Raw genomic sequence first — 13,901 nt, forward strand, 5'->3', positions numbered from 1 at the left:
ACATCAATTCGTGAATCGTTTGTGTTTAATTTAACCCTCGCGGCCCGTGGAGTATGCAAAATGACCCGCGCGCCAAATAGCGTCCAACACTCACGTGTTTCGCAAATAATCGATTATTTAAACACGGGGTTTTTTTGTGTTTTTGCGCGGCGTGATGATTGGAATCGACGGAGCTGGAATTAATCGACATCATCGAACTGCGTCAACGATTCCTGCATTGGGTTCAATGAACCAGAATCCTCTCTCCCCATTGGTCCGCGAGACGGTGACGTCACTATCGTAAAACCCATGGCGCGATCATTGTAAAACGATCTGCCGTAAAACATCGAAAGGACTAATCGATTAAAGCAATTCGATTGCTCACAATGCACGCAAGCAATCGCGTGTTAGAGAAACGAACGTTTGTTATTAGTTGTAATTAGTTAGTGGAGGCGTTATACAATAGATCACAGTGTATTAAAAAAGTGTAACTGACGAACTGTTTTGTGATTAATTTTAAAAAATGCAATGATTCTATCTCAAATCGAATATTTTTTTTATCTAAAATCGAATCTCGAGTTTCTGAACTCTGAATCGTTACCGGACCAACCCCAAACATTGGGCAATGACGTCACCGTCGTTTAAATTTACACTGCGCGTGTCGTAAAAACAGCACACGCCCCTTTACCGTAAAGCGTAACGGGCGCCTGCGCGCGCGGCGGTGCACGGAAGTGACGTCACTCTCGCAAAACCGAACGTGACGTCACTGCCGTAAACCAACTAAACCCCCCTTTTACGTCGGCGTCGTAAAAGTTCTCTCGCCGTAAAGCGTGACGAGGGCTATCAACCACGTGGAGGAGGAGGAGCAGCAGCAGCAGCGAGCAGAGATGGCGACTGTGGAGGAGCACGTGTGCCGGACCCCGGGGCTGAACAAGTCTCAGGTTTGTGATGATGATGATGATGGTGGTGGTGATGGAGGACGAGATGCCTCCTCGCTCGCAGCTGAGAGCTGATGCGGGACGAGCGGGGTGCGTGGGTGGGTCCGTATGCGAATGGCGGCACGTGGTGGCCGCGCTGGGTTTAGGCCCTGCGATGGTTGTTGGCTGGGCCCTCGTGTGAGTCCCATGAACCGCGTCGTCTTTAACGCGCTTCTTCGGTAACCATCGCCGTTCACAATCAATTGGCGGCCGTGATCAATCCGCTGCTGGATGAAGGCCTGCACAAGCGCTCGCCATCCCTAACGGTGTTGCGATGCGACTTCGTGGCCTACTAATCCCAGCGCCTATTATCGTGGCCGCTTGCGGCGCGACCTGCACGGCGAGAGCCAGACGTGAGCTGCATGTGGCGAGAAAAGCCAGAATATATTTTGTCTTAACAGCACAAACACGTGTACTGTACGGAATATAATGCACGCAGGCTGGGTACATTAAACAAAGCCCACGCTTCTGAGTTCAACATAGCCATTAACTCGCGGCTTAATGCGTTTAAAATGTATGTTTGACGGTCGTGTTCTGGCGTTATCCATTCTACGACTATCGGATGTACGGCCCTTTTTTCGTTAATCCACTGCTGGATGAGGGGAGGGCATCGATCTCGTGAAATAACCAGCAGTGTTTCATTTTTTACCTACGTGACTTTACCGAAAGATCTAAGAGTATCCTTGCAGTCACGAAAGCTTCAAATCTAGAATTAAGGACTGTATGCATGCGTACGATACTGTATTTGAGATATTTACAAACCATTGGTTTTCATTCCCAAAGGAGGCCCGGAGTACAAAGACGTGTAACGCGTAATCCGTGCAGCAAACCGAGCATAGCCATTGAACACGTGGGCAGCGTTCAACGTAGCTGTTTATTTATTTAATAGTTCTCTTGCTGCACTTATAATTTAGTTGCGTCTAAAGTGGCTCGTTCACCATTACTTTAACACTAACGTATCATGGTCTCAAATGGATGATTAAAATTTCACTATTAAATACCGTTCTGTGATTTTAGAATTATTTTAGTGGTAGCCACCGGTTTTATTTTCGACATACAGTATAACATTTTCTTCTTCTTGAGTCTTGGTAACGTGTTGCATTAAATAATATAAACTGGCTTGCAGCAACCGTTTGGCTAACAGTTTTTTTTAATCAAATTTACCACCTCACCGAAGTTGATTATATTTAGAAATGTTTTGAAAAAATATTACCCAGTGTTACATTCATAAAGCCTACGTGTTAAACTCAGTGTTAAATTCATAAAGCCTACGTGTTAAACTCGTATGTTGCATTCATAAAGCCTACGTGTTAAACTCAGTGTTAAATTCATAAAGCCTCCGTGTTAAACTCAGTGCTACATTATTGAATGAAGCCAAATCGGTTGCACGAAGCCAACTTGTGTAAAAACAAAATTAGGGATTCTTGGGAAAATTATATAAAATATAATTTGTGTAAATCTTTTACAATAACTTAATCTGTGACTTTCACCCTTGCATGAGCACGATTTCGAAAAGTAAATTTGTTTTAGCCTGGAGAGTTGGCTGGGTAACTACCTTGTGCAACAGGTGTTACAGATGTGGTGCTACATTGTGGCCAGCAGGGAGTAGTGTAGCAAAATCCATTGTCACAGTTCACCTGCACACCCAACCTTCAACCCACACTAAGCAGTGCTATGAAAGTAAAGTGTCCTAATAATCCCCATGCCCCGCACTGCATGTGGGAAGCCCTGATCTAGCAGTGGATTGACACGAAGGGATGTGCATATACAATGAATGATCATGCACAGGAGTTGAGTTAGTTTAAGGCATCGCGTGACTGAAATGGATAATGACGACGTGGAGGTCGAGGGGTTGCCCTTCATTCAGCTGGGGATAGAACGCAGCCTATGATGATGGTTATGTATGTACGTTGAACTTCTTTCGCACCGTACATAGCCAACCGCGCGAATCGGAGGTGTCGGGGGAGGACAACAAACTAAACAAAAACATTTCTAAAGAAATGAGTTTTCAATCTATATTTAGAATTGCATAGCTCCAGTGGCTTCCTAATATGGGAAGAGCGTTCCAGACGGCCGCAGAAGCGCATCCAATGCGGTGACCGTCTTTGTTCGATGGCCAGCCAAAAGGCGCTGCTGCGTGGATGGTAGCACTGTAGTGGTGGTGGTGGTGGTGCTGACGCCGGTTGCCTCGTGTCCCCTGGCTGCAGGTGAGCTTGGCCATCAAGGCTCTGATCGAGCATCACAACAAGAGGCCGGTGAAAGCGGAGAAGAAACAGCCGCTCTTCGACGTGGCCAGCAGAATCCAGCTGATGGTGACGGTGTGGCGCATCCCACCCGAAGACTGTGTCATCAAGATGTACGTGATGCCTCCACCTCCACCCTCTTAAACACAAAGCACAGGCCCTGTCTGTCACCAGGCATCTGGCACACCACATTCAATAAAAACAAATTACAAAAACGGTTACAGACAATATGCTCCTTTCCATAGTTGTCTTGACATGATTATAAAAGTAGAAATATCTGACTCATGGACTGTTGTGAGTGTAGTGCCCTCACCAAAGTGCCCCCCACCCGGCTGTGAAAATAGACACGTCTATGTGATAACTCGAAGGTGAATTATCCCAATAAAGATGAACACCATCCCTCAACAACTCTCCAGAGTGCTGGGGTCACAGACGTGCGCCACCACCACACCCACCTCGGCAGTTCCCACTGTGACCTGAATGTGATTTGCACGATCGCGTCTCTCTCTCTCCCGTAGAGGGCTGCCGCACTCGGTGTGCTCCGACGATGCGGAAGTGTGTCTGTTCACCAAGGACGAGCCGAAGATGAGCCCCGAGCAGACGTGCAGCTTCTACAACAAGCTGCTGCAGAAGAGCAACATCAAATCCATCACTCGGGTGTGTACTGCTCTCATTCTCCCGGCGACATCTGCAGCTGATGCGCACTGTGAGCCCGGTGACTTGATTTGGATTCCCCACCACGGCTAACATCCGTGGCGAGTGATATCTGAACCGGTCCTGCCCCCGCCACCAACTATGTTAACCCGCACTGACCGGCATGGTGAAGCATGGTCAAACTACCCCTGTGCTTGACACCACATGATGAGACCTTCAGCAGTAGATGGATAAAGGGGGGATGTACATTATACACGCGGTCCTCGAATTAAGTCTGACTTTCGACAATCTTTCAAAACACCATTATTGTCTGCTGATATATGATTGACAGTTGATTAAATATAATATTTGTATTCTTACCTATAAAAAGCTGCATTTCGGACCCTTGGTCAGGAACATAACCCCCTATTATGTCATTGTTTCTCTTGGAAAATCGGTCTCGACTTGCGTGGTTTCGACTTGCTTTGCCATTTCTCGGAACATCACCTCATGTAGGTCCGAGGACCACCTGTACAATATATGGCATCAACAGAAGTATGATGAGGAAATTGGTAAACAATCGTAATACGACGGAGATAATGACAAACAACCATAACGAGTGGCCACTGACACCTCGTGACCTTAACTGTGATGATTGTCTCTGGCACCCCGCTCGTCACGCGCAGGTGATCCCCTACCAGACGCTCAAGAAGGAGTACAAGCCGTACGAGGCGAAGCTGAAGCTCCTGCGCAGCTACGACATCTTCCTCGCAGACTCCCGCATCCGCCGCCTGCTGCCCTCGCACCTGGGCCGACACTTCTACGCGGCCAAGAAGTGAGCGCTCCACTGCGGTGCGGCGGCGTGCGGCGCTAACACCGTCGTGCGTCGGTGCTTGGCGTATTCTCACCGATTAATCCTAATCTGTTGCTTTGCGGGCGATTCGTGCATTTTGGTGTTTGCGTGCGAGAATTGATGATCCACCAACCCTCGCCTCCATAGTGCTGGATTACAATCGTGGTGAAATGGTTGGCGCGCTGCGCTACGAACCTGGCAACCCAAGTTCGATTTCCGCTCACGGCCAACACCAATGACGATTATCTGAACTTGTCCTGGGCCTCGCCTAGGTGGTCGACTCGGCTTCAAATGAGTACCTGGTGTGGTGCTGTGTAAACATTGCCACTGGGGAGACGAAGGCAGTCGAGGGTGGTGTTGGCGACTCACCCCCCTCGTGTGTCATGCCGGTCTTCATAGGTGCTCGCTAACAGCACTTGCCCCAACAGTCTGTTAAGGCTTTGGGGGGGGGGGAGGAGAGGTGTAATCGTGAAATACATTTTGATCTCGTAACGATCCATTACGGGCGTCTGTCCCCGCGCTCGGCTCGCTAATCGGGGTTGTTGTGTGTGCATGTGCCTTGTCCGCGTCCGTATCAAGGGCCCCCCTTTCTGTGAATTTGCTGCACAAGCATCTAGACCGAGAGTTGGGCAGGTTCATCTCGGGGACCGCCCTGCATGTCTCCAGCAAGGGGAACTGCAAGTACGTGTTCGTGCGTTTGCCTGCGTGTGCGATGGCACTGGTGGTGCAGTAGTTTGCACACTGCGATGATGATTGGTGATGACCGTAATTGTGATGGATGATGACGATTGGTGAAGATTGTATGTTTGTATGTATGTTGGACTTTCGCACTGTGCTTGGCCAACCGTGCTAATCGGAGGCGCGACAAGATGGACGACGATGTTTATAACCGCGATGGACGACGATAATTGTGATGGTGATTTTGATTCACAATGACGACGTTGTTGATTGCGGATGTTGATGCATATTGTTGGTGATGTTTGTCTCTCAGTACGGTGTTGGTGGGCAACACGAACATGGAGTTGAACGGTATCGTGGAAAACATCATGACTGTTGCCTCCACGATGGCCAAAAAGTGTCCAGGGGTGAGTCCTTTTCCCACAGACCATGATGCACCCGGGCAAGAGAGGGGGTGGGAGGCAGCCATCAACGGCAATAGTTTCCGTGCCGTTTTTTTATTGTTTCTCAGTAATTTCTTTCCCAATTGTAACCTGATCAAACGACCGTCGTTCCATGAGAATCAAAGGATCCATTAGGGAATCTCATAGGGCGCTGCAGCCCTTGGTGGTAGAGAACGACCAACAGAAGCTACCTCTGAGGTCCCTTTTTCAAATGACCTTGGGTCCACACACATTATAGGGATAAGTACGTTACCACTCCCTTGGCATACTCCCTTGAGTTCGATTCCCGTTCACGGCCGACAACGGTGACGTTTATTTGAACCGTTCCTGAGGCTCCCCTAGGTCGACTCGGCCTCAAATGAGTACCTGGTGCGGTGTATAAACATCACCACTGGGAAGACAAAGGCGTTCCCGGCCTTCATAGGTACTCGTTAATAGCACTTGCCCCAACAGTCTGTTTAGGCTATATGGGTGATCTTTTGTCTGTGTGTGCGCGCATGCGACACCCTCCAGGGATGGGGCAACGTGAAGGTTCTGCACGTGAAGACGCAAGTGTCCGTGGCCCTCCCGGTGTACACATCGAGCCTCGACGCCATTGCCACCGTGCTCAACCGCAAGGACCTCTTCAAGTCTACCGCTGACGAGGCAATTGCTTGGAGTGTTTTGCTGCTCGACATTTCAACACGATTAGCCACTTTGTTGAGCTGTCATTTGTGGTCGGGTCTCTTCTGAAAAATAAGTGAATTGGTCAATGGACTTTCTTTGATTTGTTTACCTTTCCTAGGCTTTGCACTCCTATCGTGTTTTTATATTGTTGTTGTCACATTCTGACCCCGTGGCCCGTACTGGAAATCTGTGAAAAGAGCTTCATAGCTCATCAGATCCCTCCAGTAGGAGTTCTGATTCCGACGTAGTTTGCAGGAGCTAGGGTCCTCGACTTGCTAGTTTGCGTCCCAGTCGACGGATGATGCAATTCTAGCAGAATATTATGGTTGGGGGGGGAGGGGGACTGGCTCCTTCCTTGATAATGAGGAATTGCCACTGCTGGCTCAGATGTGAGCACCACCCCACACTTGTTTGAAGTTGAAAAAGAGTTAAAAGACCTGTGGTTTGAGAGTTTATTGTACCCCCTAGTTAGTAGCCATGATGTGTATATTTTGACGATATTTCACAATTTGATGCTACTATGATAACATCACTTACGATTGCAATTTGACATGAGCATTATAGTCGAGCTATATCTGTTTCATGTCTCTGTAGCTTAGTTTTAGAATTCGTTCCGCGATCAATCAGGAGGTAATCTGCCCGAGCTGAATAGCGCTGCAGGGAATTTAATATTCAGATGTGTTTGTGCAACAATTAAAATTCGTTCTGCTATCGTCTTTTTTTGTTTTCATGAACATTTCATTGCTGAACTTAATTTTAGCTTCCATCAGTTTGGTGATGAATGAGACTATCCTCGTCATGTGAGTTATCACCACCACCTGGTTTAACAAAACCGACTTGATTTGACACAAAGCCTAAAAAAATGTGTTTAACTGGTGCGGTGCCGGGGTGAAAGTCCTACGCTTGTCGGCACTGCAGCGAGTCGATGCGAACCGCCAACGTGAACGCCGCGTTAACAGACCCCCCCCCCCCCCCCGGCTTCGATTGCAGGAGAAGACAAACGGGGAGGAGAAGAAGAAAAAGAAAAAGCGCAAGAAGCTGACGTCTCCCGGCGAAGTCTCACCGGCCAAGAAGGCCAAGCTGCAGGTGCGTGGTAATTTTGCTGTGGCTTCCTCTCTGGTTTGGAACTGCGGTGGTGGCGTTGTGGCTGGCGTGCTACTCTCTACACCCGTATATACCCGAGTTTGATTCCCGGCCACGGCTAACACGGGTGGCGATTAGATAACTGAATCGGTCCTGTGCCCTCCTTTTAACTCGACTAGCATTCCTGCCAAAGTATGGTCATTCATCCCCCACGAACGAAGCGGCTGTGGGAGGCACTCCTATAGCAGTGGGCGTGAGCAAGGGATGTACGTGCTCGCACACTACATTTGTGCATGTAACCCTCTGCTCTCTAAAAGGGCCCTTTGAAACATGGAATTGTTGTCGAGTCAAATGAGTTAATGTTCAAATGGGGATTGGGGCAGTGCTCACTTCCATTGGTAGGTAGTCTTAAGAAAGTGGTGGAAATTTATCCGGCCACAAACGTTCCCCTGTTCAGATGTGTCGACCGTCGCTCTTATTGAGCATCTCGTAAGATCGCAATCACAAGAGTAATAATGCTGTTTTTATATCGCATCATTAAATAATATTTATCGAGGAAAGCAAACGCTTAAGTCCCAAGACTTTTTGAGGAGGATCCTTCCAAGTTATGTTTGCAGTAGGTGGCGATGATTGCTGTGTATAATCCCAATTTCAGAATTTGTCGTTCATTGTTTTTTTACTGCCAAATTTTGACCATGACTCCAGCACGCAATGGCCTACTTTAACAAATGACGTAATATGAATGAAGCCGATGGCGCCGTACTGTTTTGTTGCGGTTTAAACACCTGCAGTAAAATAACCAGGTCGGCAGCTGGAATTCAAACCTTGAACCAATACGCGGCGAATTGGCCACCGCTTGGCCATTGCAGGGTTTGCAGGCCTCGACATGGTCAGCAGGGGGCAGTGCAGTAAAATACAGGAAAACCTTGGATTGCGAGCATAATTCGCTCCGAAAACGTGTTTGTAATCCAAAGCACTCGCAGTTGTGATCATGTGACGCTCGGCAGACGAAGCGTATACACGTACTACTCGTATTGCAAGACCGCGCTCGTTTATCAAATTAATATTTATTTAAAAAATTTGCTCTTCTTGCAAAACACTCGCAGACCAAGTTACTCGCAATCGAAGGTTTTACTGTACATGTTTTTGTACTTGGTGATAACTTTCCTTGCTCCCTGCTTCCACCAGCCTGATCACTTGCAGTGACATATCATCAAATAACCTGCATGCCCCACACAGGCATGGGTGGTGGGGGGGGGGAGACTTTTAGCAGAGAATTGACCCAGATCTCTCTCTCGTGTTTGTGCTGCAGGCCGAGGAGGAGCTGGGAGAGTTCCCCATGACGGAGGCTTCGACAAAGTCGTCGGCCAAGAAGAAGAAACGAGCTGAGGCCAAGGAGTCTAGCGTTTGCGTAGAGAAGGAAGTTAAAGCTGTGGAGGAAGATGAGGTGGCGGTGGTGGCGGCGGCCGTTGAAACTTTAATCGGGACCCTGGCAAAGACCCCCGAGGAGACTCCGTCTAAGAAGGCGAAACGCAACCGCAGGAAAAAGAAAAATTCTACTCCGACTACGGAGGCGCCAGCTGCTCAGGTGACAGAAGATGACGCAGAGGTGACGGCGGACATGGAAGAAGAAGCGGCCGTTGTCAGCTTCTTGTCAGAGATTCGGAAGAACACTCCGCTGAAGACCCCCACCAAGAAAAAGACACAGAAGGAAGAGCAGACCCCATCTTCCGCGCAGTGTGACAGCGCTGCGAAGAGGGAGAAAAAGAAAGTCTCTGCCATCGTGGTGGAAGGATGCGCGTCTCCTGCCCAACCACTCTGTGGCCTTGCTGAGAAGGTTTTGGTGAAGACACCGAAACGAAAAGGCGTCAAGACTCCCCAAAAGCCAACTGCTGACACGAAGCAGGAGGCAGAGAAAGAGGACATTGTGACAGCGAGCAATGTCCCTGCATCTCCTGTGATTAATGTCTTATCTGCAACCCCTGGGAAGTCCACCGTGAAGACGCCGGCTAAGACGCCAACACAGAAGAGAGCGAAGACCCCTTCAAAGCCGGCATCTGATGACGTTCAAGAGGAAGAGAACATTCCAGAATCGATGGGCGTCGATGCAATTCCCGTCATGGCCCCCTTGTCTGAAACGCCGGCGACGAAGTCTGTGAAGACTCCAGCTAAAACGCCCAAACAAAAACAACCGAAGACCCCTTCAATGCCCACTGTTGCCAAAGGGAGCAATGGGTTCGAAGAGGGGGTTTCTGCGGCTGGTGCCGACCACGGTGAGGTTCCACAAGTCATCGAGTTGACCGATACTGAAGAAATTACGTCCACAAAGACACCGAATAAAACACCGAAACAAAAGAAAACAAAGACACCTTCCAAGCCGGAGGCTGCGAGAGGTAACGACAAGGAGGGAGTTTCTGCAGTTGATGTGGACATTTGTAAAGCTCGAGTTGTAATCGAGTTGTCTGATTCTGAAGAAACGACATCGAAGACACCGGCTAAAACGGCAAAAGTCACCCGTGCCAAGACTCCCGCAAAGCGATCCGTTGCCGCACTACGCCCTGATCTTTCCTCGTCGACGGTAATAACGGTCGGAGAGGGGAGCGTGAGCACGGCGCCCCGCACGGGGCAGGCAGTGGAGTCCGGGAATGCTGCGAGTAGTGGCCCTGCACAGGAGGAGGACGATGTCGTGATGGAACTCCCGGCTCGCACGCCGCGCCGCAAGGCGGCTCTCGCCGCTAACGAGGCCATCATCGTCCTGAACGAGAAGAAACGAGGCGGAGGGAGGAGGTCGAGGGCCAGCGACGCGTCGGCATCCGAGACGGGGAGCGAGTGCGGCAGCGACGTGGGCTCGGGCCTGGAGGATGGCGTGGCCGTGGGGGAGTGGGCGGCTCGGCGCGGGGAGGGAGGGCGGCGTAGGCGATAGTGCCGAGAGCACAGCTCTGGAGTTAGGGGTGTAGATCCTTGCCGCGCCCGGGTCGTGCCGAGTCAGCCCGCCGCGGTTCGGGAGGCACCAGGTTGTTTTATTTTCACTTTGAAAACTGAACTGTGCCGCTGACGTTATATGCATAATATAAGTGTACCAAGACTCGTGTAGATGATGACGGCTGTGTTTGAGTTGTATTGACTGATGTAGTAAAAAGTGTCATTAACCGTACCCCCTGGCCCTGCTTGGCCCTAAGCCAGATGCACATGTGAGGCCAACATAGCCTGGTTTGGTTGTGGCTGTGGAAAACTACCCGTGCAGTAAGGGCCCCCCGTGCTGGACTGGCTCTGATCTGCCAGTGCAAAGTTGTTGGTATTGGGTGTCTCCCTAAACCAATTCTCGCACTTGGCTGTAAATGATGAGAAACTCGTCAGACAGAAAAGTGATTGCTATACTGCAAAATCCACAATCGGGACCTTAGTTTCATCGAATTGGTCCTCCCATCATGTCTTTTATGCTATGTTTCATCACCATACCCTGTGTCTAATGGGTTAGACCACCAAGGTTGTGGCCTTAACCGTTCTAAAATGGTTACCTTGTTGAATCTTGTTGCTCCATGTGCATTATACACATGGAATCCATTTGGAACTCTCACGGGTGTGCATTACCCCGTGTCAGAATGCCCTTCGGAAGTGACACATTTCCTCCACACGCTAGGGGGCACTGCATATTTAACCAAATAAAAAAAAACACCCGAATATAAAAAAATTTCCATGCAGTCATTGCCGACCAGAATCGAACCATAAACCCTCTTAACTTCATCACCTACTTTAATCCAAAGCCTGCTGAACCCTGGGTTCGAATTTGGCTCTGGCAGCCCATTGCTTGAACCCCTGAGCCATCTGACCACATCTTTGTAATTGTATCTGCCGCATAAATGTAGTTCATCTTCAAGTTAAGATGTAGCGTCTCTCTGCTCAAATCAACATTTGGATATTGCGCATTGCCCTTAGGGCCTTGAGCTGTTTGTGGAAATGCCGTGTTTACATGGGCAGAGCAAAATGTATAATCCCTGCTGTGGTGGCCGCAAGTGTTTTAATATACCATCTTAATATTTGCAGATGCCAAGTGTTGACGTTAAGGTTTTGGATCTGAGTAATGTTACTCTGAAAATTGGACACCTTGTTAGTCAAATGTATTTTAAAGGGGTGAAAATGCTATTTCACTTTGAAATCACGAGGAACATCAATAGATTATGGTCCAGTCTTTAATGTTAATGTATGGTGGTCTTACGATATAAAAACAAGGGAAAAAACCCTGCAATTATCGGTGAAGGTAAAATTAAACGCGATAGTGTAGTTTAATTCAGATCTGTAATTATGAGAAAAAATAAAGGAACAATGATTTCTGACAGGAAACAGATTTGACAAGCAAGTGTGCAGTTGTGCATGTACCTCGGCCTTATCCAGACCACGAGCTCAAGGAACTGAATGTGTTGCCATTTTGTTCATACGACCAACTCAAGGAGTAGAGAAAATGTGGCCATCCCTACAAGCAGCAGTGAAACTGGCAACTCGACGAGTTTCATCCTCGGGACTCCTCAGGAGTCATTGGTGTTTGCCGATGCCACGAGTTGAGCGGTGCACAACTGAACAGCCCTTCAGAGCCCCGAGGATTACGTTGACCTGCCCTTAACCATCCAGCATGCATCTTGTTTTTCAGTCACGCGAAACTCAAGCTGTGCACTAAAATATCTGCATATTCGCATTCATTCAATTCAAATGCAACGTAATTAGTATTTTTTTTAAGTGTAAAATGCCCCGTACGTTTGTCGCTTGCCTGGAGTATTAGTTGCATGCCTACTATCTAACGCTGTAGAAGTGATGAGGTTTGTGTAGCACGCAGAGAAATCCCCCTGGCTGACTGGACTACGAGTTTCCATCAAGCGGTACAGCAAGTAGGCAACAGGCCTACTAACCTGTACATTTTATTCAGCGTTATGTTCTTGAGTGCGTGCGTTTATTTCCGGGCGTTCTGATTTCCGCCCACTGCATATGCATCGATACCTTGTAAGGAAAACATTAGCCGAACAGGACACTCCTGAAAGTCTTGAGACTCCATTAAGGTGTCCTTGAGGATAGTACTGTTTGCAGAAAAAGATCACAGTTTTGTATTGCTTATCTAAACTTTTGTTTTGTAAATCATTACGAACAAGAACTAATAAAACTCACATTGGTATTACATTTGTTAACCTGCCTCGTTTGAAATGGTGGACATTCTACATTCCTTTGGCAGGGTGAAGTTGATGCTCGGGACATGATTTGTTGACTTTGTTTCGCAAAGTGACAAGTACCAAACCGTGGTGGATTGTCAACCTCTCTGGGATTTGAACCTTCACATTTTCAATTGTGGTGCACACCTGTGACCGAGCACTTTTTGGGAAGCAAATGGTTGGTGGCTCAGACGAAGATTTGAAGAACTTCCAAACCCACTGGGTTATAAAGTGGCAGTAAAGAGAGTTCGTTGCACCCATCTCTCTACAGTCCTTGAAATGTGATGATCTCACGAATTGGTTTTCTCCCACGCACAAACTTGCCCTTAAAAAGGAATTGGTCAGACTTTCCCATGAACGCAGTTTGGCCACAGCACATCCTGCCAGCCAAACGCTACCCCCCCCCCCCCATTCCTAATGTATCTATAGAGAAGTTGGCGACGACTCATTCAGAGACGGAGGTGAGGTTAAGGGCTTTCGCCGTGTATTAAGGGCTACACAACACACGGGGGGGGGGGGGGGGTGAACCGCTTCCCAGGGGTTAGGGGTCTCACTGTGTCCCGATCACAGCTGGCTGCCCCGTGCCGTCTCCTCTGCGCCGGTCGTGGGATCAGCCAACACGGCCGACTGAGGAGCACAGACACGTTCATCCCTGGCGCTGTGCTATCTCCGCTGTCCCTACCCTCTTGCCCCTGGCTCCCCGTTTCACCCTCTCTCGACCCTTGACTCCAGCTACGAGCCCGCTTACGTCACGGGGTCCCCCCTTTACCCTCGAGGAGCTGTGTCGTCATGTGCGCTGTCCAGCGCGCGTGACCCCACGTCCCGTGACGTCATCGCACCGGACAGCGCACATGACGCCACCACTCTCCTCTACTCCTCTACATGTGTATAGAACTGGAATTTCGTCCACACTTCACGTTGCCAACCGTGCTCATCGGAGCTGCTAATCACCTAGTCCTGTATTAGCCCTCCCACTGACCTTAACAAACACATTCCTGCGGAGGGAGCTGGTAGGAACGTTGGGTTGCTCGGTCAATGGCCAGGGTCAACGGCGGCGTGGTGTATTCCGCAAATATGCCCGACTGTGAGGGCGGGCACAAGCCGGCGTGAGTAGGTTAAACGTTGAGTTTTATAAGGACACCACGGGGTGA

At 49.0% G+C, this 13,901-nt stretch overlaps 1 protein-coding gene across 1 annotated transcript; it reads left to right on the forward strand.

Annotated features, from left to right (window-relative positions):
- Nucleotides 1–784: 784 nt before the first annotated feature.
- On the forward strand, nucleotides 785–12,719 carry LOC144721337 (uncharacterized). The gene is made up of 9 exons (XM_078598889.1): nucleotides 785–920; nucleotides 3,164–3,312; nucleotides 3,718–3,856; nucleotides 4,519–4,667; nucleotides 5,265–5,366; nucleotides 5,677–5,770; nucleotides 6,320–6,451; nucleotides 7,463–7,558; nucleotides 8,868–12,719. The coding sequence occupies exons 1-9, from the start codon at nucleotides 867–869 to the stop codon at nucleotides 10,476–10,478; spliced, it is 2,526 nt and encodes an 841-aa protein (XP_078455015.1). The 5' UTR covers nucleotides 785–866; the 3' UTR covers nucleotides 10,479–12,719.
- The last annotated feature ends 1,182 nt before the right edge of the window (nucleotides 12,720–13,901 follow it).

Source organism: Lampetra planeri, chromosome 1, assembly GCF_965212315.1.
Source record: "Lampetra planeri chromosome 1, kcLamPlan1.2.h2, whole genome shotgun sequence".
Classification (NCBI taxonomy): Eukaryota; Metazoa; Chordata; class Hyperoartia; order Petromyzontiformes; family Petromyzontidae; genus Lampetra; species Lampetra planeri.